At 45.0% G+C, this 24,561-nt stretch overlaps 1 protein-coding gene across 3 annotated transcripts; it reads left to right on the forward strand.

The window, feature by feature from the left end:
- Window positions 1–210: 210 nt before the first annotated feature.
- Window positions 211–24,414, forward strand: RINL (Ras and Rab interactor like). 3 transcript variants are annotated; one of them, XM_070764546.1, is made up of 13 exons: window positions 211–1,399; window positions 2,237–2,424; window positions 3,100–3,251; window positions 4,293–4,431; window positions 5,585–5,693; window positions 9,232–9,304; window positions 10,496–10,584; window positions 12,717–13,046; window positions 14,836–15,483; window positions 19,630–19,944; window positions 21,230–21,358; window positions 22,058–22,218; window positions 23,058–24,414. In XM_070764546.1, the coding sequence occupies exons 3-13, from the start codon at window positions 3,205–3,207 to the stop codon at window positions 23,418–23,420; spliced, it is 2,403 nt and encodes an 800-aa protein (XP_070620647.1). In that variant the 5' UTR covers window positions 211–1,399; window positions 2,237–2,424; window positions 3,100–3,204; the 3' UTR covers window positions 23,421–24,414. The 3 variants fall into 3 exon arrangements, with proteins under 3 accessions (XP_070620647.1, XP_070620648.1, XP_070620649.1); XM_070764547.1 differs by having other exon boundaries at window positions 12,720–13,046; XM_070764548.1 differs by lacking the exons at window positions 211–1,399; window positions 2,237–2,424; window positions 3,100–3,251; window positions 4,293–4,431; window positions 5,585–5,693 and adding an exon at window positions 7,568–7,787.
- The last annotated feature ends 147 nt before the right edge of the window (window positions 24,415–24,561 follow it).

Consider the following 24,561-nt stretch of genomic DNA (forward strand, 5'->3'; position numbering starts at 1 on the left):
CACAAAGTGAAACTGTTGTTTTATATAGTTTAATATGGATGCAATCCTTACTCGTTCTCTTGATTTCTGTCCGGGGAGACAGCAATTAACTTTCCCATCAATTTTCTGGGAGTCATAGGTTACAGCAAGCTAGCTTTGGGCACTAGCTGATAGCTCCCTGCCATCTATTGCAAGTCTTTTTTATCGCTACAATAAAAATAAATGTCTATATTCTTCAGATAGAGGCACTGGAGGAGTATTTTATGATAAAAGCAATTCTTGAATGGTCCGGCATAGGGGTCTTCAACCTTGGCAACTTAACTTTCAGAATTCCCCAGCCAGCTTTGCATAAGTAAGGGCTTCACATATAAAGAGCTTAGTTTTATGTGCTAGTGTTTACTTGTTCTATACTATAGGAATTTGCAAAATCATTCACACAGTCCATATTTAGGCAACCCTTTTCTTAGATCAACTGAACTGCTACTAAAATGTATACAAGTTGCTAAGATTTCTAAGAATAGTTAGGATAAACTTGAGAAAAAGGAAATTACTGTTTAAAGCACTTTTCCCTTCGGAAGCATAACCAATTTCTTGAGCTTTTGTGCTAATAGCTTTTCACTAAGTCAGTGTTTCTTGCAGATGTGTAGACTTCAGTTCCCAGAATTCCCCAATCTGCAGGTCCACACAAAGTTGCTGAGACTGGCTTAAGACGGCTCCTAAGTTCATCTGCCTGCCTGAGCCTCCATAACAGCTCCATCGGCCTTCTCAGTTTTCCCCTTGAGTGTCTGTCCAAACTATTTTTCCCTCTTGCCTTCTGGAAGAAGTTTTCTTCCAGAATTCCATCTCTCTTGGTGCATCATGGACCTGTTGATCCACGACTGAAGGGTATGGATGATCCTCTTGGAAGGCTTTGGAAAAAAATATCTCAGATTCAAGAAGGGGAAGGCTCTTGACATGTATTGAGCATGACGCTGTCTTATCACCCTTAGTACTGGGGATCATTGCTGAGAAGCATAAAGATGTGTTGATTCGTGAGCTGCTTGGAAGCAGCTGGTTGGCCACCATGGAGCAAGAGGAACCTGGATTAAAGGAGGTTTATTTTTTCTGATCCAGCATATGTAATTTGAAATGCATTTCGTTAAGCATTTAAAAGTAGATAAAAACGCTTCTCCGCCCAACTTTTATTTTCTGTTCAGCTGCCTTTCTTTGAAGTGGATGGAGGAGGCCCCACGACCACGTGAAGGCAGTCGACGGAGGTGTCAAACCACATCCCTGCCTTTGTCGTCTCCTGAAACTGCCGGTCCTGTCCTAGTGTGTCGGTCCTGCCTTTCTTCACTCACCTCTTGCTGATCCAGGAGTGACAGCTGGACCCCGAGATCACGTAGCTGGGGGTTTCACCTTCCTGCATGTCCATCGCAAGGTAAGATCTAATTGTTGATGGGGTCAGGTAAACCTTGGGACCTTTGGAGCAGAAGGGCAGGTTTCATTTCTGAACAGGAAAGTTAAGGCAGAAGATTGAGGAGGAAAGATTCACCCGTCGCTACAAGCCTCAGGGAAGTTAAATCTCTTTACCTATTTATGGGGAATGAGCACCAGAATTATTGGGGGGGGGGGGGGGGGGCTATTTACTGATCTCTGTTCTTGCCTGCTTGCTTTGTTTTTTGCAGATGTTTCATTATCCAAACCAGGTGTTGATGATGTTACCTAGTTTGGTCCATGAAACGCCTACAAGAAAGCCAGCAAGCTCAGAGAGCCCCAAAGACCCCACCCGTCAACCCTGAGCTACAGAAATATTCTCCCTTCTTGGATTTATTGCTTGCTGCTGAGTGTTTTGGTGGCTTCTTTGTTGGAAGCGATCATGGGGTCTAAATATATACTCTGCTCAAAAAACAAAGGGAAAAAAGAGCGCATCCTAGATCTGAATGAAGGAAATATTCTCACTGAATACTTTGCTCTGTACAAAGTTGAACGTGCACAACAGCAGGTGAAATTGATTGTTAGTCAGTGTTGCTTCCTACGTGGGCAGTTTGATTTCACAGAAGTTTGATTCACTTGGAGTTATATCGTGTTGTTTAAGTGTTCCCTTTATTTTTCTGAGCAGTATATTTTTGATGCAGATATTCAGACACACCTGGAACTTGGTGTGCGTGTGGGAGGAAGGTCAGAAATGGCCTTTAGTGTGACGGTCTGGAGACATTCGGTGTATTGCCGAGCACCGGGGTGTTTTTTTCAAGCAGGATGTTTGTCTTCCTCCCAGAGCTAAACATCCACTCCGTCCGCCATTTTGGCTGCTGATAGAAGCACGTGGGCTCGGGTCTCCCTTGCAGCCGGGTCTGGTGCGAGCTCTGCTAGGGCAGGGATTGAAAAGGAAGAGGCTGTCTGGAAGGGGAAACTTGATTCCGAAGCACCTTCCCTGGACGCTGGACATTTTCAATTTGGCTGCAGGTATGTTAAGAATGGTTACTTCTCTGACCGATGGGAGCTTTCCAGAGGGTTGAGCCTAAGGGGTTAATTCCCTATGGAAGGAGGCCGCGAGGCATCTATTACCAATTATGATGTATACAGTTAATATTTATTGACAAATACGTTGGTGGTTTCAAATAGGATGAAAGGTCCTGGGTGCTATCTGAACTTGGCTGTTTTCATTTCAATACCAAATGAGTAACGGACCCGCTGAGGTTGCCTGTCATCTGCAAGAAAACAACTAAGGACGGAGAGCACCAAGGACCCCAGAGTCTTCTTCTTCTTCCTCCTTCTCCTCCTCCTCCTCCTCCTCCCGGCATTGGGTAATGAAACATCTAGAAGTTCAGAGAGCACCAGACCTCTCATTTCAACCCTGAGCTAGAAATATTTTTCATTATCAATTAGAATTCTTCAGTCACACCAGACTGGGGAAAGCTGTCTCCTTTCCCAAGAGTAGCAAGTTTTCCCACGATAGCAAATTATTTATTTACGGTACTTGTCCCATGCATACAGCCATCCATCTCGCAAATAAGTGATGCTTTCTTCAGGACACTGTTTAATCTACCTGGGCCACGGACACGTCTTTTGCTCCTGCTATCTCCACCCGTGAACACCTGGGCCTCGGATTCATCTGTCTGATTTCTTCTGCTTCTCCAGGAGAACGTCCAGCGACCACCACCCCTCAAAAGAAGAACAGTTTGTGGAAAGTTTGATAAGGAGAAGAGGGCTTAGGGATTAACCTGAGTCTTGTGGGAATGAGCAATGACGGAGATCATGGTTGATGCCAGCAAAGAGCACAAGGGACCAGGGTAAGGAGTAAATTTTATCTGGTCTCCCCGTAGGAAGAGCCATGGCTAGGCAGTTCTGCTGACAACTTCTTTTTGTCTATCCCAGGGAAAAGCCAGATAGCATATTGGGTTGAGTTCCTTTGCTGCATTGAATTTATTCATTTGTTTATTTGGAAAATTTATATTGCTGCCTATTCACTCACGGTGACTTACAGGAAATAAAAACACGATATATAAAAAAAATAAGAAAATAGAAATAGAAAATGATAAAATCATCGTGGTTTGTTTACAACCATTTATTCTGAAGCGGTATAGGGTTTCCTGCCTGAGCAGGGGGTTGGACTAGAAGACCTCCAAGGTCCTTTTCAGTTCTTTGATTCTGTTCTTCTGTTTCGTTGAATAAAGTACAGCTGGCTGGTTCACACAACCGGCTGAGCTGTAAACTCTGCTTTAGCAATGGCAGGAACTGGGCTGATTTAATAAAACCAACTCATACTAGGACTTGGGGCCTTGTGCAAACCCCAGCCATGGTCAAAATTTATTCATTTATTTATTCATTGGATTTGTATGCCACCCCTCACAACATATCAAACAATATACAGTGTACATATCTAAAAAATCCAATTAATATAGTTAAAAACTCTTAATAACAATTAAAATCATTCATTCCCATTCAAACAGCAAGACATACTACACTTGTCGGCCAGGGGGCTAGGGTCTAATGGCCCCAAACCTGGCAGCACAGATCGGTCTTTAAATTTTAACGGAAGGCGAGGAGGGTGGGGGCAGTGCGAATCTCCGGGGGGAGCTGATTCCAGAGGGCGGGGCCCCCCACAGAGAAGGCTCTTCCCGTAGGTCCCGCCAAGCGATATTGCCTAGTTGATGGGACCCTGGAGAAGGCTGACTCTGTGGGATTTATGTGCTTATTATTTATTTACTGAATTTATACACTGTCCTTCCTACTTCGTATATTATATTAATGTTGGCACATGAGACTGGAGAGGGGTTTTTTGGCAGCACAAAATCAATTGGCCTCTTTCGCTTGCGTCTTCTTTTCTGTAGGTCACAGGAAACGGCGGGGCGAGACCCCAGCCGTCGCATCCCACTTCTGGACAGGCTCTCGGCCACGAGGGGCCTTTGGGAGCTCCTGGATGTCCAGCCGGAGCAAGTCAAGAGGCTGCTCTCATCACACCAACCAGGGGTGAATAACTGACCCTTTTAGAAGGACTAAAATGTTTGCCCAGGGTCCTTTCTGACCTCTCCAAATCTGTTGGGATTGAGCCAATTGCAGATGAGCCTTAAATCTGCTCCCGCTGGCTGGCCTGGTACCCTGATAGGGGCGTCCTAGGCTGGGATGGCAGATGGGGTATAGAGAAGATAACATCTCCATGTCACAGATTATTTTATTTTTTTAGTTTCCTGTTTAATCCTCTTAATTTCAATCACTTATTGCTTTTTTTATTATATTGTAAGCCTCCCAGAGTGGCTGTCCCAGGGAGATGGGTTGCATAAAAATTTAATCACTCTAAATCCGACTCAAGGGGTGAGAGAAATGGGGGTTTAGGAGGTGACGATGGTTTTAGAAACATAGAAACATAGAAGACTGACGGCAGAAAAAGACCTCATGGTCCATCTAGTCTGCCCTTACACTATTTCCTGTATTTTATCTCAGGATGGATCTATGTTTATCCCAGGCAGGTTTACATTCAGTTCCTGTGGATTTACCAACCACGTCTGCTGGAAGTTTGTTCCAAGGATGTACTACTCTTTCAGTGAAATAATATTTTCTCATGTTGCTTTTGATCTTTCCCCCAACTAACCTCAGATTGTGCCCCCTTTTTCTTGTGTTCACTTTCCTATTAAAAACACTTCCCTCCTGAACCTTATTTAACCCTTTAACATATTTAAATGTTTTGATCATGTCCCCCCTTTCCCTTCTGTCCTCCAGACTATAAAGATTGAGTTCATTAAATCTTATCTGATACGTTTTATGCTTAAGACCTTCCACCACTCTTGTAGACCCCTTCAATTTTGTCAATATCTTTTTGTAGGTGAGGTCTGCTTTGGGATGTAGTTTTCCAACAACCCTGCTCTCTCCATATTTATTTATTTATTATATTTGTATGCCACCCTTCTCCGAGGACTCGGGCGGCATACAAATTGATTGTTTGTTTGATTGATTGATTGTTTTGACTTCTATGCCGCGGAATCTCGAAGGACTCAGGGGGGCTTACAACAAAATATGAAAATACAGTTAACAGTAAAAAGAAGTCCAATATAAATTAAAACAATAACCCCAATAAAAGCTCACAACTCAGCAATCTAATCAACACAACAACAATAACCTCTTTCAGGCATTCATCATTGCTAGGAATGGGAATGCTTCCACCAAGACCCTTTTCGTCCGGTTACCTGGAAGTGACAAGAAGGTTGTTGACCTTTTTCCTCTTGAAGACAATCCAGGTGAGTTGGTTTGGTGCTGGAGCTTTCTATCCATGGGAGGTGAACACAGGCACCTGGCAATCTCAGGGAACAATGCAGCTGTCAGGGTTCCAAGTAGCATCCAAGGCAAAGTATTCTTCGAAATTCCAATTTATTAACAGAGTCGTGTTGGCACATCTGGTTGAAACCTGAATCTGAAGTACTCCAGGTTTTATCTCCCAGTTGAAAGTTCCAAGTCCTTGCCCCCTTACCCACAAGTCCATCATATTGTCCAATCTTCATTTGCCATGACTGGCAGAGCCCACCCTTCTCCTTCCGTGCAGGTGGAGAGGTGCAGAGAAAAAGGATGACCTTGGCTTCCTAGAAAGAATTTGTTATGGCTAAATGCTAACATCCTCATACAATCTCCCCTCCCATTTTCCCACAGTAGAAAATAGCGTAGAGTGTGGCAGCCTAAGTTCCCCAATGAAATGGCTTTTGGCCTGACAGCAGCATTAAGTGGTATTAACCTGCCTTCCATTGAGGACCTGTATACTGCACGAGTCAAAAAGAGGGTGGTGAAAATATTTATGGACCCCTCACATCCTGGGCACAAATTGTTTCAACTCCTACCCTCAAAACGTCGCTACAGAGCACTGCACACCAAGACAACTAGACACAAGAACAGTTTTTTTCCGAACCCCGTCACTCTGCTCAACAAATAATTCCCTCAACACTCTCAAACCTTTTACTAAGTCTGCACTTCTATTTCTATTAGTTTTTTCTCATCATTCCTATCATCTTTTTCCTCCCACTTAGGACTGTATGACTGTAACTTGTTGCTTGTATCCTAAGATGTTTATTAATATTGATTGTTTCTTCATTGCTTATTTGACCCCTATGACAACCATTAAGTGTTGTGCCACATGATTCTTAACAAATCTATATTTTCTTTAATGAGAGCATCTGCACCAAGACAAATTCTTTGTGTGTTCAATCACACTTGGCCAATAAAGAATTCTATGTTCTGTGTTCTATTTTCAAACCAGCTCTAAAAAATATCTTCAGGCAGCCTTAACGTTAGAAGAGAATTAGAATAGAATAGAATAGAATAGAATAGAATAGAATTTTTTATTGGCCAAGTGTGATTGGACACTCAAGGAATTTGTCTTTGGTGCAGATGCTCTCAGCGTACATAAAATAAAATATACATTTGTCAAGAATCATGTGGTACAACACTTAACGATTGTCATAGGGGTCAAATAAGCAATGAAGAAGCAATATTAATAACTCTATGGAGATTCTCAGTCCCTCAGATCTGGGTTGTCCCAAAGGTGCTTTTTCAAGAGGCAAGTAGACTTCCTTGTTTTTTCTTCTCTTCTCGTCCAAGAAGCCTTCCTGAAAAAGCACCTTTGGGTTAGACAAGAATGTTTTCACCTCAGGGATAAACTCTGGGATCCTTGGTGCTTTCTGAGATGGGTAGTTTTCTCTCAGAGGTTTCATTACCAACCTAAGTATCGTCACCATTGATGATGTTCCCTAGTTTGGCAATGAAAGGTCTGCAACGAAAGTACCAAGCTCAGAAAGCACCAAGGGTCCCACAGTCTTCACATGGATGAACAGAAGGATCTTTGCTTTTCTTTCCCAAGAGGAGGCTGCATGAATGAATGTCTAAACTTTCGGGGTTTTAGAGCTATACATGTGGAGGAGAAAACAGGAGTGTGGGCTCCTTCCTTTTTCTTCTCTGGCACCCCCCCCCTCCCAATAAAAACTTTTTTCACCTCCTTTGCTCGATCTCAGGATGAGAACTAGAAGTGTGGGAAAAAAGGAAATGTCCAGGTTTTGAGCTACCGTTCCTCACTTCCTTGCACCAACCTTGCTGGACCTCACCGTGTCTCTTCTGGGGAATTTCAAAACATCATTTCCTTCTATTTAAAAGAGGAAGTCGTTTGGAGAAGCACAGAAGGACCAGTTGCCGCGGGCTGCACGTTCGTCCGTCTTGTTAGTGGCCAACCTCCTTAAATTCTTGACGGAGAGGCTGGCCGTTAGTTCTGTCTTTTTCCCTCCGTTCTCTGTTCTCCGGCTTTTTTCTCATCTTGCTTCTCCGGAATTTGGTGTTTCTCCGTCTCTGAACAGGTCAGGAATTCTTCCTTGTGTTAATATGTGTTTTTATCCTACCTTCTAGGCAAAACAGAGCAGTGTAAACAAATGGTTAGAGTTAGTCTCTCCCTCCGTCTCCATCCCTTTCCCTCCTTCCTTCCCTCTCTCTCCCTCCCTCTCCATCCCTTTCCCTCCTTCCTTCCTTCCTTCCCTTTCCCCTTCCTTCCTTCCTTCCCTCTCTCTCTCTCTATCCCTCCCTCTCCCTCCTCCCTTCCCTCCCTCCCCTCCCCAGTATTCCGCTGTTTATACCATCTTCTATCAAACGATCCTTGACATTTTAGGGTTTCAAATATTTAATATTCATTTGAGAGTTTATTACACTATCGCTCCTGTGTTTCATGCCTCAGTATAGAAGGAAATCTTGAAGCTTTCAAGAGAAGAGGTGTTTGAAAAACAAGAGTTTTCAGGATCCTTATCCCTGTCTTGAAGGAAGGAAGTACATAGAGAACATACACAAAGCCACAGAATCAGAATCCTAGGGCTGGAAAGAACCTGGGAGATTTTCTAGCCAAACCCCCTGGCCAAGTCCCTTATTTCTTCCTGGACAAATAAATGTTTCTTGAAAATCTTCAATGATGGGACACCCACAACTGCTGGAGGAGGCAACCCAACCCATCCTTCCCACTTGGTTCAGTATTTATTTTTCTTGCTGGTTCACTACCTCTTCTTCCTGAGATGATCCTGGCTGTGAGATCTTTATTTTTTTCAGGCCAGAAATGTCAGTCGTTGAATTTTAGGCTTCCTTCTACCCTCCAAATGTTCTGTTGTGAACTACGGATATGTCCCAATCCACCGAGGGAACTGTTGAGTCAGGTTGCCGGGGCATCGTGCAAGTCATTGATTTCCAGACTTTTTCCACTTTGCCTTCAGTTGGAAATTGTGAAAAAAAAATGGGAAGAAATTGTTCTGATTATAAAGCATATGCTTGACTAGTCAGCATTAGCCAAGGACTGACACTTCCTTTCCCTCCCCTCCGTCCCCCCCCATGCCAATCATCTACAGGTAGTCCTTGACATATGACCACAAATCAGCCCAAAATTTCCGTGGCTAAACAAGACAGCTGTGGAGTGAATTTTGTCTCATTTTACGACCTTTCTTGCCGTCATTCTTAAGTGAATCTTTGTAGTTGTTAAATTAGCAATATGGTTGTTAAGGGAATCTGGCTTCCCCATTAATGTGACCCCAGGAAGCTGTGACTGTCACAAATATGAGTCAATTATACCAAGCATCTGAATTTGGATGACAAGGCCATGGGGCAACAGTTGTGTGAAAAACAGTCATGAGTACATGCCAGTAGCCAAGCATTTGAATTTTGAGTACGTGACCATAGGGTTAAGTCATTTTTTGATAATGCTGTAGTATCTTTGAGCACATACTAAACAAATTCCTTCTCTCTCTCTCTCTTTTCTTTCATCTTCAGCCCTTCACCTGGAAGGTTCTCAGTTGTATTTCAGAAACCTTTTGGAACTGCTGGGCTTTCATTTTGTGAGCAGGTGAGCACCAGGGAGAGGGAGAGGTTGAGGTGTCGAAGCGGGCTGGGAGGAAGGTAGGGGTGCTGACTTAAATTAATCCGGTAAGTGCCAGGTTTTTCTTAGATAATAGCCCCTGTCCTTTCCCAAATATTTTGATTCTTTGGAAGGCCTTCCCAAGTCTTAAGTCAAAAGAGGAGGTTTGGTCAAGCTTTGGGGAGAGAGGTGTAGGAAAGAAATCTCAGAGCAGATAATAATAATAATAATAATAATAATAATAATAATAATAATAATAATGATGATGTATAGTCTGGGGGACAGAAACATTTAAATATACTAAAGGGTTAAATAAGGTCCAGGAGGGAAGTGTTTTTAATAGGAAAGTGAACTCAAGAACAAGGGGACACAATCTGAAGTTAGTTGGGGGAAAGATCAAAGGCAACATGAGAAAATATTATTTCACTGAAAGTAGTAGATCCTTGGAACAAACTTCCAGCAGACGTGGTAGATAAATCCACAGTAACTGAATTTAAACATGCCTGGGACAAACATAGATCCATCCTAAGATAAAATACAGAAAATAGTATACGGCCAGACTAGATGGACCATGAGGTCTTTTTCTGCCGTCAGACTTCTATGTTTCTAATAATGTATTAGATTTGTATGCCACCCCTCTCCGACGACTCCGAGGACTCGGAGATGCCCTAAGTATTTATTTATTTTATTTATTCGATTTTTATGCCGCCCTTCTCCTTAGACTCAGGGCGGCTTACAACATGTTAGCAATAGCACTTTTTAACAGAGCTAAGCTATTGCCCCCACAATCTGGGTCCTCATTTTACCCACCTCGGAAGGATGGAAGGCTGAGTCAACCTTGAGCCAGTGATGAGATTTGAACCGCTGACCTTCAGATCTACAGTCAGCTTCAGTGGCCTCCAGTACAGCACTCTACGTGCTACGCCACCCCGGCTCATGCTAGGAGCACCAACTTTAAAACAACCTCCATGGTGCAAAGTTTTAATCTTTAATCCCTTAACTGTTTTTAACTTGGTTTTTTATAATTTGTAAGACACCCAGAGTCGTGGAGATGGTCAGCATAGAAACTTAAGAATTAACTAAGTAATACATAAAGTTGGGGAGGGGGAAGGGTAGCACAGAAGATCTACAAACAGCCAGTTGTGGGTATCGTTTTTTGTCATTGTGCTTCTCTTCCAGGGATATCCTGCCTTGTTTGCTCAGAATTCCCACCATCTTTCACCTTCCTGGCAGAGCTGGTTTAGATGCAGTTGCCCCCCTGGGCCCAAGTGAGTGAAAATCCCCCACCTTCTGCTTTGGAATTTGGGGAGAATTTGCCTAATCGGGTTGGTTAATGTCTGTACTCTGTGGAATTTTGCAGCGTGGGGTTTTTTGTTTTTTTTTACACAAATTGAATTTTATTTTCAAATTTCAATAAACATATATTCTGAAAGTACAAGTAAAAAATAGGAAAACATGGTTCCAATTTCACTATATCAATTGTCTTTTCTACTATATTTTCCTTAGGGAAGGTGAAGTGGTTGCAGATAGATTTGAATTTGTGGTAGTAACATCTAGATCAGGGGTAGGGAACGTTGGCTCTTCTGTGACTTGTGGACTTCAACTCCCAGAATTCCTGAGCTAGCATGATTGGCTCAGGAATTCTGGGAGTTGAAGTCCACAAGTCATAGAAGAGCCAACGTTCCCTACCCCTGATCTAGATCATAGCACCATATTACAAATTCCATTCAGTTCCCCCCAAAAGTTTATTTAGTAGGCAAAGAAAAAAAGATACAACTATTTACTATAATATATTTATCCAATAACAGGAAGGAATAGTAAGGAAAAGTTTCTTCTTGCCCAGAGAGCTTACAATCTAAATATTTTCATGCAGCGTGGTTTTTCATTTGAACAAGTGCGCGCAGTTATCGAGAAAGTGGAAGGTTCGTTTGTCAATCACGTAACAGATTAAGCTTAGAGGTACTCCGGGAAGGATGAGAAGGAGGAAGAGGAAGTAGGAAGGAAGGGGAGAGAGGCAGAAGAGACGTAGGAAAGAGGGAGAAAGAAGGCAGAGGAAAGAGAGGGGGACAGAGGAGGGGAATAATACGAAATATAGAAGGAAAACAGACGGGAGATAAAGTATAAACAGTGCAAATTTAGGATATCTGTTTATGATATATTGGAAAAATGTATAAGTGTGTAACATGTTGATATTGTGTTCAATCTCCGATTGAACATGCTAAAAGAGTGGGGAAATTACTTTTCCCCAATGTTTTGTTTCTATGATTTTTCTGTTTTTTGTTATGTTTATTTCTTTATCTGTTTCTTCGTTTTCATTTACTTGTACTTATTTTGTTTGCAATGTCTTTGTATGTATAAAAATATAAAATAAAATAAAATAGATATTGTGGTATATGTATAGATGTAAAGTTGGTGGGGGAAAAAAACATTACGAGAAAATTGAAGGTTTTGTTTTATTCGGAAAGAAGTTAGATCTTTCTTTCCACTCCAGACTTACCACAGGATTCCAGTTATAGCTCCGGGTTGAACTGGGTGGTGGTGGGGGTGGTCTTGTTTCCTTGCAGATGTTTCATGACCCAAGAAGGAGGAGAGAGAGAGGGAGGAGGGGGGGGGGAGGACTGGTCCTTTGGGCTTTCTGAGCTTGGTGGTTTTCTGGCAGGTGTTTCACTACCCAACTAAGTAACATCATCAGTGCTAGGGAGGAGTGTCATTTGTGGAGAAGGGGAGGAGGAGGAATACTGGGGAGGGGATGTCTGGTGCTCTCTGAACTTGGTTGTTTGCTTGCAGATGTTTTACTACCCAACATTGAAACATAGAAACATAGAAGATTGACAGCAGAAAAGCCGCCCTGGGTCCTTTGGGATTGGGAGGCACAGAAGTCGAATAAATAAATAAATAAATAAAAAGACCTCCTGGTCCATCTAGTCTGCCCTTATACTATTTCCTGTACATTATCTTAGAATAGATATATGTTTATCTCAGGCATGTTTAAATTCAGTTATTGTGGATTTACCAACCACATCTACTCCTCTTTCAGTCAAGTAACATTTTCTCACGTTGCTTCTGATCTTTCCCCCCAACTAACCTCAGATTGTGCCCCCTTGTTCTTGGGTTCACTTTCCTATTAAAAACACTTCCCTCCTGAACCTTTTTTAACCCTTTAACCTATTTAAATGTGTCGATCGTGTGTCCCCCCCCCTTTCCCTTCTGTCCTCCAGACCACACGGATTGAGTCCACGAAGTCTTTCCTGATCAGTTTTATGCTTAAGACTAAGTAATATCATCACTGCATTGAAAATGTTGCCTACTTGGGTATTGAAACATTTGATGTCATAGAATAATTTTGAAGCCCCCCCTGGGATTCCTCTCCTCCATTTCCCGTTTCTTCCCCCCCTCTCAGCAGCATTCTGGGCGATGCCTCTTAAATCCAACAGCCTAGCCTCAGACGATGCCGAAGCCAGCAGCATGGAACCCAACGGGGACCTGCTGGACTCCAAGCAGCCCTCTTGCTCCATCCGCGTGACGTCCGAAGACGCCGCCTTGTGCATCGTGAACCCCCTCTTTGTTTCCGTGCACAGCGACATTGAATGGCTCGACCTGGCTCCCGGCCTCTACCACTCGAAACGCAGGCGGGCGTCCCTGAGGGTCTCCAATGGCTCAGCCAGGGAAGAAGCCCCAGCGAGTCTGGAACGTCTCGAGTCGCTGGGAGAGAAAGAGGAGACGGGGAAAGGTCAGATTCGGGCAGCTCTTTTTTGGGGGTGGGGGTGTGTGTTTATGGATATAAGTCAACTAAACAATGTCGTTTGGCGGGACCCAGGGGAAGAGCCTTCTCTGTGGCAGCCCCGACCCTTTGGAAGCAACTCCCCCCAGATATCAGAGTTGCCCCCACCCTCCTAGCCTTTCGTAAGCTCTTTAAAACCCACCTCTGTCGTCAGACATGGGGGAATTGAGACTTTCCCTCCCCCTAGGCTTGTAAAATGTATGCATGGTATGCTAGTATGTATGATTGGTTTCTAAATTGGGGTTTTAAATTAACTTAAATGTTAGATTTGTTTACATTGTCGTATTATTGCTGTGAGCCGCCCCGAGTCTGCAGAGAGGGGCGGCATACAAATCTGATTAACAAACAAACAAACAAACAAACAAACAAACAAGTAAGTAAGTAAGTAAGTAAGTAAGTAAGTAAGTAAGTAAGTAAGTAAGTAAGTAAGTGTCTCCCACCCCCCAGTTCTCCTGCTCTTGAGGAGCCTGATTTACCAATAGAAGAGAATCTTTGTAGCTTAGGATTGTGGGGTTCTTGGTGCGCTCTGAGCTTGGTGGTTTGCTTGTAGACGTTTCATTACCAAACTAGGTAACATCATCAGTGTTAGCAGTAGCATTGATGAGGATATCTACTTTGAAACATTTGCAAGAAATCCCCCAAGCTTAGGGAGCACTAAGGACGCTGTAGTCTCCTCCCCCTCCACTCCACAAACTCCCTTCCCTACCAGCATTGATGATGCTACCTACTTGGGTTATTAAATGTCTACAAAAAAAAACCCCAAGCTCAGAGAGCACTGATCCTCAGTCCTCCTCCTCCTCCTCCTGTACTCCACAAACCCCACTCCTTGCTTGGGCTGATGACGTTACCTAACTGGGGCATGAAATGTCTGCAAGAGAGCCCCCCAAGCTCATGGCGCACCAAGGACCCCACCGTTGAACCCCGAGCTACAAAGGTTCTCTTTTATTAGTAGATACTACTGTGTAATAATGATAATGATAATAATAATAATAATAATAATAAATTAGATTTGTATGCTGTCGTTCTCCGAAGATTCGGGGCGGCTCACAGCAACAATAAACAATGTACAACAAATCCAATAATTAAAACTATGGCTAAAAACCCCTATTATTAAAAAACAAACAGTACTACTCAGTCATAACCATACATAAATCTTACTAGCCAAGGGATACGTCAATTACCCCATGCCTGGTGCCATAGATGAGGTTTCAGAGTCTTGCGGATTTGGCCTCCTAGATCAGTGATGGCGAACCTATGGCACGGGTGCCACAGGTGGCATGTGGAGCCATATCTGCTGGCACCCGAGTCGTTGCTCTAGCTCAGCTCCAACGTGCATGTTTGTGCCGGCCAGCTGATTTTTGGCTCACAGAGAGGCTCTGGGAGGGCGTTTTTGGCTTCCATAGAGCCTCCCGGGGGATGGGGGAGGGATTTTTTAACCCTCTGGATCCAGGGAAGCCTTTGAAGCCTGGGGAGGGCAAAACACAAGTCTACTGGACCCACCAGAAGTTGGGAAACAGGCCATTTCCGGCTTCCGGAGGGCCTCCAGGGGCTGGGGGAAGCTATTTTCACACTCTCCAGGCATTGAATTATGGGTGTGGGCAGGTGTGATATCATGCACGCACACTCTTGGCACCCGAGGGAAAAAAGGTTCGCCATCACGGTCCTAGACGGTGGGTGGAATAACACAGGCTGGCTAATGTGCCCACAGGCTCCTTTGTTGCCTTTTCCTTCCCCGCAGACCCTCTGCCCTGCTCAGCCTCTGCGCAAGGGGATTTCCTCCCCTGCACGCCATCCTGGAAGAGTTCGGAAACCGAGGCCCCCCCACCGTGGTCTCCGACGGCGTCCCAGAAGGAGGCCCGCGCTCCCCACCGCGTTTCCTGGGTGGAAGGGATCTCGGCCGAAGCTTTCCCCTGCTTGAAAAAGGCCCGCTCCGACTCCTTGCTGCTCAACGACTCCATGCTGCTGCCCCTCATCCCGGAACTGGACTCGCTCTCCATCAGCAGCGTGGAGGACGAGGGGGAAAGCCTCCTCCCTTCCACCCCTTCTCCGCACAAGAGGCGGCGCCCCTCCTCCGTCACCTTCACCCACAAGGTGCTCAACCGTCTCTCGGCCATGGGCAGTGTCCTCACCGGCTTCCTCTCGCTTGAGCGCCGGGTGGCCAAGCGGGTGCAAGAGCTGGTCCAGGAGCCCACGTCGGACGTGGGAGGGCTGGTGCAGAACTTCGTGGAGCACCTCCAACAAGGAGCAGAGTCCCGGCACCCAACCAGCACCGAGATGCTGCAGGAGATACGGCACATGATCAGCAACCTGAAAGGCTATCTGGCCGAAAGTTCGGACTTGCGCGCCGCCTACAGCGAATACGGTGACACCGAGGAGCTGGATCTTGGTAATGGAACGGGGTCTTCGGAGAGATTTGGGGAGGGGGACTCTGAAACAGTATTCCCCATTTGGAATAATACTGTGTTCAGTTCTGGAGACCTCACCTACAAAAAGATGTATTGACAAAATTGAAGGGGTCCAAAGACGGGCTACAAGAATGGTAGAAGGTCTTCAGCATACAACGTATCAGGAAAGACTTCATGGACTCCATCTGTAGAGTCTGGAGGACAGAAGGAAAAGGGGGGACAGGATCGAAACATTTAAATATGTTAAAGGGTTAAATAAGGTTCAGGAGGGAAGTGTTTTTAACAGGAAAGTGAACACAAGAACAAGGGGACACAATCTGAAGTTAGTTGGGGGAAAGATCAAAGGCAGCATGAGAAAATATTATTTGACTGAAAGAGTAGTAGATGCTTGGAACAAACTTTCAGGAGACGTGGTTGGGAAATCCACAGTCACTGAATTTTAAAAATGCCTGGGATAAACATGGATCCATCCTAAGATAAAATACGGGAAACAGTATAAGGGCAGATGAGATGGACCAATCTTCTATGTTTCTATGAAAAGGATCCTTTTTTGGGTAGTGGTGATGGCGGCACAGCAGAGATGCCTCAGCAAGAGCTGGGAGGACTGGGCTATTTGTGCCCTGTGAGCACCAAGGACCCCCACAGTTCAACTCTGAGCTACAAACGTTCTCTGTGGTGCTAGAGGGGAGTGAGGTTTGTGAAGTGGAGGAGGAGGAGGAGGAGACGGTGGGTCCTTGGTGCTCTCGGAGCTTGGTGGTTTTCTTCCAGACGTTTCATCACCCAGCTAAGTAACAGTGTGGGGCTTGCAGAGAGGAGGATGAAGAGGGAGAGAAGGAGTACTGTGGGGTCCCTGGTGCCCTGTGAGCTTGGTGGTTTCCGTGCAGATGTTTCATGACCCAACTAGGTAACATCATCAATGCTAGGAGAGAGGAGGAGGAGGACTGTTGTGGCCTTGGTGCCCTGTGAGCTTTCCTTGCAGATGCTTCATGACCAAACTAAGTCAGGCCGTCAGTGCTAGATTGAACCAACCCTGTTCTGCAGGGGTTCCACCCTCAGCTACAAATACTCTCTCGGCAGAGCAAAATTTCGCCAGCAACTCCTCGGTCTGCAACGACTCCCAAGCAGCCCCCCACAACCCGCCCCCCACAACCCTCAAGTCTGTTTCCCAGAAAACGGGTCGTAAATATCTCTTGCCCTATCTACGAACAACCGAAAATATTTCTGTGGTTTCCACTCTGGGCTCTAGGCAGGTTCACGACGGTGTCTGCTGACACGATCGTCTGCAGCTTGGGAAATCAGCCTGGTCTGTGGTCGGGGTTGTGATGCAGGCAGCGCCGTATGTGGCTTTGACAGTTGAGGGAGAGGTTTGGGGCGGTGGATGTGACGGGGATGGGGGGGGAAAAACCAGAAACCAATAAAAGAGAATATTTGTAGCTCAGGGTTGAAATGGGGGGGCCCCTTGGGGCTCTCTGAGCTTGGCGGCTTCCTTGCAGGCATTTCATCTACAATATCTACAGTGATAGAAGGGAATGGGGTTTTTTATTTATTTATTTATTCTTTGTCCAATATACAATACATATGGGAGAAAATAGACATTAAGTAATATATATAAAGATAGAAAGTAAAAAAGAAGAGAATATATGTGATATAAGAGATACGGAGAGAATATATATGATATATATATATATAATAGATAGATAGATAGATAGATAGATAGATAGATAGATAGATAGATAGATAGATAGATAGATAAGGAGAGAATATATATGATATATGAGATAAGGAAAGACAATTGGACAGGGGACGATAGGCACATCAGTGCACTTATATACGCCCCTTACTGGCCTCTTAGGAACCTGGAGAGGTCAATCGTGGAGAGTCTAAGGGAGAAATGTTGGGGGTTGGGAGTTGACGCTACTGAGTCCGGTAATGAGTTCCACGCTTCGACAACTTGATTGTTCAACTCATATTTTTTACAGTCACGTTTGGAGCGGTTAATATTAAGTTTGAATCTGTTGTGTGCTCTTGTGTTGTTGCTGTTGAAGCTGAAGTAGTCGTTGACCGGAAGGACGTTGCAGCATATGATCTTGTGGGCAATACTTGAATCGTGTTTTAGGCGCCGTAGTTCTAAGCTTTCAAGACCCAGGATTGTTAGTCTATTTTCGTAGGATATTCTGTTTCAAGTGGAGGAGTGAAGGGCTCTTCTGGTGAAATATCTTTGGACGTTTTCGAGAGTGTTGATGTCTGAGATGTGGTGTGGATTCCAGACAGATGAGCTGTATTCGAGAATGGGTCTGGCATAGGTTTTGTAGGCTCTGGTGAGTAGTGTGAGATTGCCAGAGCAGAAGCTACGTTGGATCAGGTTAACAACTCTGGAAGCCTTTAAAAAAAGACCAAACCCCACTCCCTACTTCTACTACTAATAATTAATAATAATAATAATTTATTAGATTTGTATGCCGCACCTCTCCAAGAACTCGGGGCGGCTCACAACAATAATAACAAAGTACAAATCCAATATCTAAAAACACAATTTAAAAACCCTTATTAATAAAATAATCACACAACCCAATCAAAGCATACATAAAACTAGCACTGAAAGTGTTACCTAGCTGGGTAATGTAATGTCTTCAAGGAAACAAACTCAGAGAGTTCCAGAGACCCCACTGTCCTCCTCCTTCTCCTCCACTCTCCCCCTTTTGGCACTGAAGAGAATATTTATAGCTCCTTGGTGCTCTCTGAGCTTCGTTGTTTCCTTGAAGGCGTTTCATAACCCAACTAGAGAACATCGTCAGTGCCAGACGACAGGCAATCAAAGAATCAAAGAGTAAACAGCAGCTTACTCAAGGAACCAACGAATCCCAGCGGCCGATTAGGTCCCACAGAGTTGGACTTCTCCAGGTCCCATCGACAAAACAATGCCTTCTGGCGGGACCGGGGGGAAGAGCCTTCTCTGTGGCGGCACCGACCCTCTGGAATCACCTCTGCAAACTCCTAAAAACCCACCTTTGTCGCCAGGCATGGGGAATTTGATTCCCCTCGGCCACTTCGTTTTATGTATGGTTTGTTTGGGTTGTATGAGTGTTTTTAAATCACTGTTTTGCTTTTTAATCATTGGATTTGTATTTTGTATTGCTGCTGTGAGCCGCTCCGAGTCTTTGGAGTGGGCGGCATACAAATCTAATTAATAATAATAATAATAATAATAATAATAATAATAATAACCACCAAGAACAAACTCAACAACACTGACAGAGCAAGTCACTGGAATATAAATAGATAGCAAGCTCTTCTAGCGCTGATGATGTTACCTAGTTGGGTCACAAAATGTCTGCAAGGAATCTACCAAGCTCATAGAGCATTAAGGACCCAGGAGAGCTACCTTCGACAGACAGTTATGAAAAGGGAAGCTTTTGAGTTCACCTGAACTTCGGGGGCTTTTGTGCCGAATTTGGAAGCAGCTTTGGCTGAAAATTAAATTCCTGCTTTAAGATCGTTTTCTAAAGACAGATAATCCCGGGGGGTTTGCTGTGTTGGTTTCCCACAAGGTTTCCAGGTCATGTTTACCCAAATGGGTTTATCTCCTGGTAAGTCTCCAAAGCAGCTGGCCAATGGTGGGAAAGCTTTCTTAATTCGGCAGCCCTTGAACCCAGTTACGGCAGGAAGGAGGTTGTGAGTTTAATGTCGATCTTTGCAGCGCAAAAGAGGCAGGTGAAAACAGATGACGGAACATCTCTGCCTAAGCCACGATTGGTTTGACCATTGGTGTTTTGAAGACACATCGGTGGTTGGGGTCCCATCTAATATCTGATTTGCAAATTGAATTAATACTGAAGAGGGGTGGACGTCAACTCCCAGAATTCTGCAGTTTCTCAACTTTGGAAAGTTTAAGGGGAGTGAACTTCAAGTCCCAGAATTCCCCAGCCAGCCATGTTCCCTGAAGCCTCTGGTGGGTGAAATGGCCTTCCCCAAGGCCGAAAATGAGTTGGCTATCATGCTGCAGCTGACAAGGCAACGCCTCGCAAGCCCTCCAATGTGGCTCTGCCATCACGGGTGCCCGAGCAGGAGGTTGGACTAGAAGGCCTCCCAAGCTCCCTTCCCATTCTGTCATTCTTCTCTTGGGCCAGGTTCCGTGATGGAGGACGCCCTCTACAAGTGCATCCTGAAGCCTCTGAGAGATAAGATTTATGCCCAGTTGCTGGACTTCCACACCCAGGATGGGTCTCTGCACCGTTTGCGTGAAAACCAGCTGACCTTGAGCCAGCAAAGCTTGGAGGAGCTTGGAGTGGCCGCCGGGGTGCCCGACGGGGCTTGCCTGGAGCGCATCCAGTCCAAGCTGACCCTCCTGCACGAGGCCTACTCGCCCAAGAAGAAGGAGACGCAGATGCTGAGGGTCTGCAAGATGCTTTACGAGGCCATGAACTCCCAGAGCGAGAAGGCAGGTAGGAGGCTTCTGGGTGGGCTATGCCTTTTCCGTCCTGTGACATCTATTTCCATGATCGTGGAAGACGTTTATAAAGTAGGGGAAGGTTACAATACAGATGGTCCTTAACAACCCCCATTGAGCCCAGGATTTCTGTTGCTAAGCGAGACACTTTGCTAAGTGAGCTTTGGCTGGATTTAACAACACGGCATGCCAGAGTTGTTAAGTGATTGTTCAAAGCATGGTTGTTAAGTGAATCTGGCTTTCCTCCCTCTTGACTTTGCTGGTCAGAAGGTTGCCAAAGGGAATCACATGACCCCAGGACACGGCAACCATCATAACTATGAGCCAGCTGCCAAGCATCTGAATGTAAATCACATGACCCTGAAGTTGCTGCAACGGCCATAAGTGTGAGGAATGGTTATAGGTCACTTTATTTCAGTGTCATCGAACAGTCACTAAATAAACTTGTAAGTCGAGGACTAGGTGCAAAATTAATTATGGTTATAAATAAATAAATATATAAAGAGAGAGAGAGAGAGAGAGAGAGAGAGATGATAGATAGAGATAGATAGATAGATAGATAGATAGATAGATGATAGATAGATGATAGATAGATAGAGATAGATAGATGATAGATAGATGATAGATAGATAGATAGATAGATGATAGATAGATAGATAGATGATAGATAGATAGATGATAGATGATAGATAGATAGATAGATAGATAGATAGATGATAGATAGATAGATAGATAGAAAGATAGATAGATAGATAGATAGATAGATGATAGATAGATGATAGATAGATAGAGATAGATAGATGATAGATAGATGATAGATAGATAGATAGATAGATAGATAGATGATAGATAGATAGATAGATGATAGATAGATAGATGATAGATGATAGATAGATAGATAGATAGATAGATAGATAGATCTGAATGAATGAAATATTCTCATTCAATACTTTGTTCTGTAGAAAGTTGAATGTGTACAACAGCCTGTGAAATTGATTGTCAATCAGTGTTGCTTCCTAAGTGGACAGTTTGACTTCACAGACATTTGATTGACTTGGAATTATATTGTGTTAAGTGTTCCCTTTATTTTTTGAGCATACAGTATATTATGGGGCAGCCAACGACTGAAGCAGCTCAGGGAGGAAGGAAGGGGCAGAGGCTGGCGGGCAATATATATATATACACTGTATTGCCCGCCAGCCTCTGCCCCTTCCTTCCTCCCTGAGCTGCTTCAGTCGTTGGCTGCCCCATAATGTGCCTTTTCTGTCTATTTTTGGAAGAGCCGTTTGGTGCCGACGACTTCCTGCCCGTTCTCATCTACATGCTGGTGCGCTGCGACGTGGTGTCGGTAAGGTTGGATGTGGAGTACATGATGGAACTGATGGATCCCAGTCAGCTGCAAGGAGAAGGTAGCGTGGTTTGCTGGGTTCAAGCAGGGTCTCTTTCCAAGGAAGAGCCTTCTTCCATTAGTCAGCAGGAGATCATCTTAAAGGTCTTGCTAAGACTCAGAGGTTCTTCTAAAGGTGGGATGAAAGTCCTGGTCAATCACCAAGAGGCGGCGAATTCTAGCCCTGCCTTAAGCTGAAAATTGGCTGGGCCGATCATCAGGAGGGAGGGAGTTCTAGTCCTGTCTTAGGTGTGAAAGCTGGCTGGGTGACTTTGGGCCAATCACCAAGAGGTGGTGAATTCTAGTCCTGCCTTAGATGTGAAAGCTTAGACCTGGGTGACTTTGGGCCAATCCCTCCGTCTCTACCTCAGAGGATGGAGATTGTGGGGGGAATAGAAGGGTAATTGCCTCTTCAATCTTCGCCCCTTCTATTATTTAAAATAATAAAAATGGGTCCAAATTGAACAATCAGATAAAGATGGCGCTTTGCATGCTAGAAGCCTTGGGGTCACTCAGGGTGCCCTGTGCGTTACCTGTTGTTGCCTTGACAGGTGAGAGGGGAGAACAAGAAACTCACAAGACGGGCTTGAAGTTGGCTTGGACGGGGCTTCACTTGACTCTGGGGGTCAGCGTGGTCTTGCAAAACTTTTGAACTGTCACTCTGAGATTTTTTCCCCCGTGTCCCCACATGCCTTTCCCCCCTTCCCCTCCTGCGTCCTAGGGGGCTACTACCTCACCACCTGGTTCGGGGCTCTCTACCACATTGAAAACTTCCAGGCGGCTTTTACCCTCACCAGGCAGATCAGCGTGGAGGCCCAGCGCTCCATCCACCAGTGGCATCGCCGCCGCACCATCCACCACCACCACCGCCGCAATTTGCAGGTGAGGGCGGAAGGCCGGTGGCCAGAGAAAACGTGAGAGTCACAAAGGCAAAACTTCCCTTCCAGTCATTGTTTCTCCACCGTGGCAACTTTAAGAGATGTGGGCTTCAGTGCCCAGAATGGAAACTCTCTGTTGCTACATGAGACCTTCGTTAAGTGGATTTTGCCCCATTATACGACATCTTTTGCAACAGCTGTTAAAGTGAACCACGGCAGCTGGTGGGATTCTAATCTTGGTTTTAATTATTAGATTTGTACTATATTGTTGTTGTTGTGAGCCGCCCCGAGTCCTCGGAAAGGGGTGACATACAAATCTAATAAATTTTTTATTATTATTATTATTATTATTATTATTATTATTATTATTATTATTATTTATTAGATTTGTATGTCGCCCCTTGTTGTTGTTGTTGTTGTTGTTGTTGTTATTATTATTATTATTATTATTATTATTATTATTATTATTATTACAGAAACATAGAAGACTGACAGCAGAAAAAGACCTCATGGTCCATCTAGTCTGCCCTTATACTATTTCCTGTATTTTATCTTACAATGGATATACAGTATGTTTATCCCAGGCATGTTTAAATTCAGTTCCTGTGGATTTACCAAGGATCTACTACTCTTTCAATCAAATAATATTTTCTCACGTTGCGTTTGATCTTTCCCCCAACTAACTTCAGATTGTGTCCCCTTGTTCTTGTGTTCACTTTCCTATTAAAAATAATTAGGTATTTGGAACCTCCCCCACAGACCTTGGTGGGTTCCTGGTGGGCTTGAGTCCATCGCTGGGATGCTGTTCTCTCCATGCTCACTGGTTCTCTTCCTTCTTTTCAGCACACCCTCTACGTCTCCTTCCACGAGCCCTTCAATAAGCAGAAGACCATCTCCGTCCCTCCCGACATGACCACGGCATTGGTCTGTGCAGCCTGCGCCGAGAAGTACGGCATCTCCGACGATGCCGCCTACGGCCTCTTCTTGGTATCGGACAGCTCCACTCAGCTCCTAACAGAGGACAGCTGCCCACAGAAGGTCCGTGCCGATCTTCTCCAGAGGGAGGGCAGGGCCAATTTTGTTTACAAGCCCAAAAATAGCCCCCTGCCTGCCTCTGGTTCCGGTCTGCTTCAGGAGACTGTCCCCTTGACCGAGTCCCACAGGCCTCTTGAAAGGGTGGGCCTGGAGCAGCTGGAAGGGGATTGACTCTGGCCACGGACCTTCCTGGTCTTCTCTGGGTTGGATGAAGTTTCCAAGTGGGCCTAAATGCAGGAAAAGTCTGAGTTTCTGGTGACTAGACTCAGACCGGCTTAATGTCAGACTTGCCTCAAATTGAGTCTCTAAGAAAGAACAATTCTTAACTTTTTTTTCCTTACAAAAGTATCGTTGAAACAGATGTCCATGTGCCACCTCTATGTTGGTGGAGGCAGGCAGGGTTCCCTTGGGTCCTATTTGTTGGGGGCCCAGGGAGGGTCTTGCCTTCTCTTTCTGCTCCAGATCCCCATGGACAATTGGGGGGCCACTGCGTGACACAGAACACTGGACTCGATGGGCTTTGGCCCCATTTAACAGGGCTCTTCTTAGGTTCTAAGTAGACACCATGTGAACTACAGCAGGGCAAAGCCGGAACTGAAAATTGCTCACCAAAATCCCCGAGTCTAACTTTCCATTCTTTAGATAGCTCCCCATGCCACTGACCCCCCCCCTCCCCATTGTCCAATCAAAGAAGATATTTTCAGAATGGTGGCTTTGATATGCAGCTGTATTCCGCTCCCCAGCTGGTTGGCCTTGAAACCATGTCTCAGAGAGAGAGAGAGAGAGAGAGTCAACTTTTCAATTTCCTTGAGTCCTCCCCCCCCATGCAGCTCCCCCCCCCCCGCCCCGCCCCCCCCCGCCCACCCCCAGTACATGGCAGTCTGGCACTGAGCGATAGCAGAAGGCAAAGCTGAAGTGGCAGCTTGATACAAGAACCACGCAGAGAAGAAATCTCCTGAGACGATTTTGAAGGGCTGAAGTGCCCACCTTGGCCAGTGGCTGTCTAATCCTCTCCTTTTTCATTAAACTGGACATACCCAGTTCCAGCAATCGTTTGATCCCGGGCCGATTTCCCTCCAGCAGAGAGCAGTGTCTGTTTCCCAAGTTGTTGTACATTTGGTTTTTGCTCAATAAACGTGGCCCCGTTTGGGGCTCGAATCCAGAACGCCTGCAGTTTGGGTCATCAGCTGGTGTTCGAGAGGGTCACTTCGGGAGGAGCTGTGGATTCAATGGTTAAAGCTTAACCCACGCTCAGACACCAAGGGGGCTGTCGGAAGCACATTTTGTTCTTACAAATATCCTGCGCTCTGTG

The sequence above is a fragment of the Erythrolamprus reginae genome, chromosome 11 (genome assembly GCF_031021105.1).
Source record: "Erythrolamprus reginae isolate rEryReg1 chromosome 11, rEryReg1.hap1, whole genome shotgun sequence".
NCBI classification, from domain to species: domain Eukaryota; kingdom Metazoa; phylum Chordata; class Lepidosauria; order Squamata; family Dipsadidae; genus Erythrolamprus; species Erythrolamprus reginae.

What these genes read in the sequence shown, in the direction of transcription:
- RINL (XM_070764546.1), top strand. Translation starts at nt 3,205, where the DNA reads ATGACGGAGATCATGGTTGATGCCAGCAAAGAGCACAAGGGACCAGG. An exon ending in CACCGAGGAGCTGGATCTTG is followed by an intron (nt 15,484 to 19,629) that starts GTAATGGAACGG and finishes CTCTTGGGCCAG; the next exon opens with GTTCCGTGATGGAGGACGCC. An exon ending in ACCACCGCCGCAATTTGCAG is followed by an intron (nt 22,219 to 23,057) that starts GTGAGGGCGGAA and finishes CCTTCTTTTCAG; the next exon opens with CACACCCTCTACGTCTCCTT.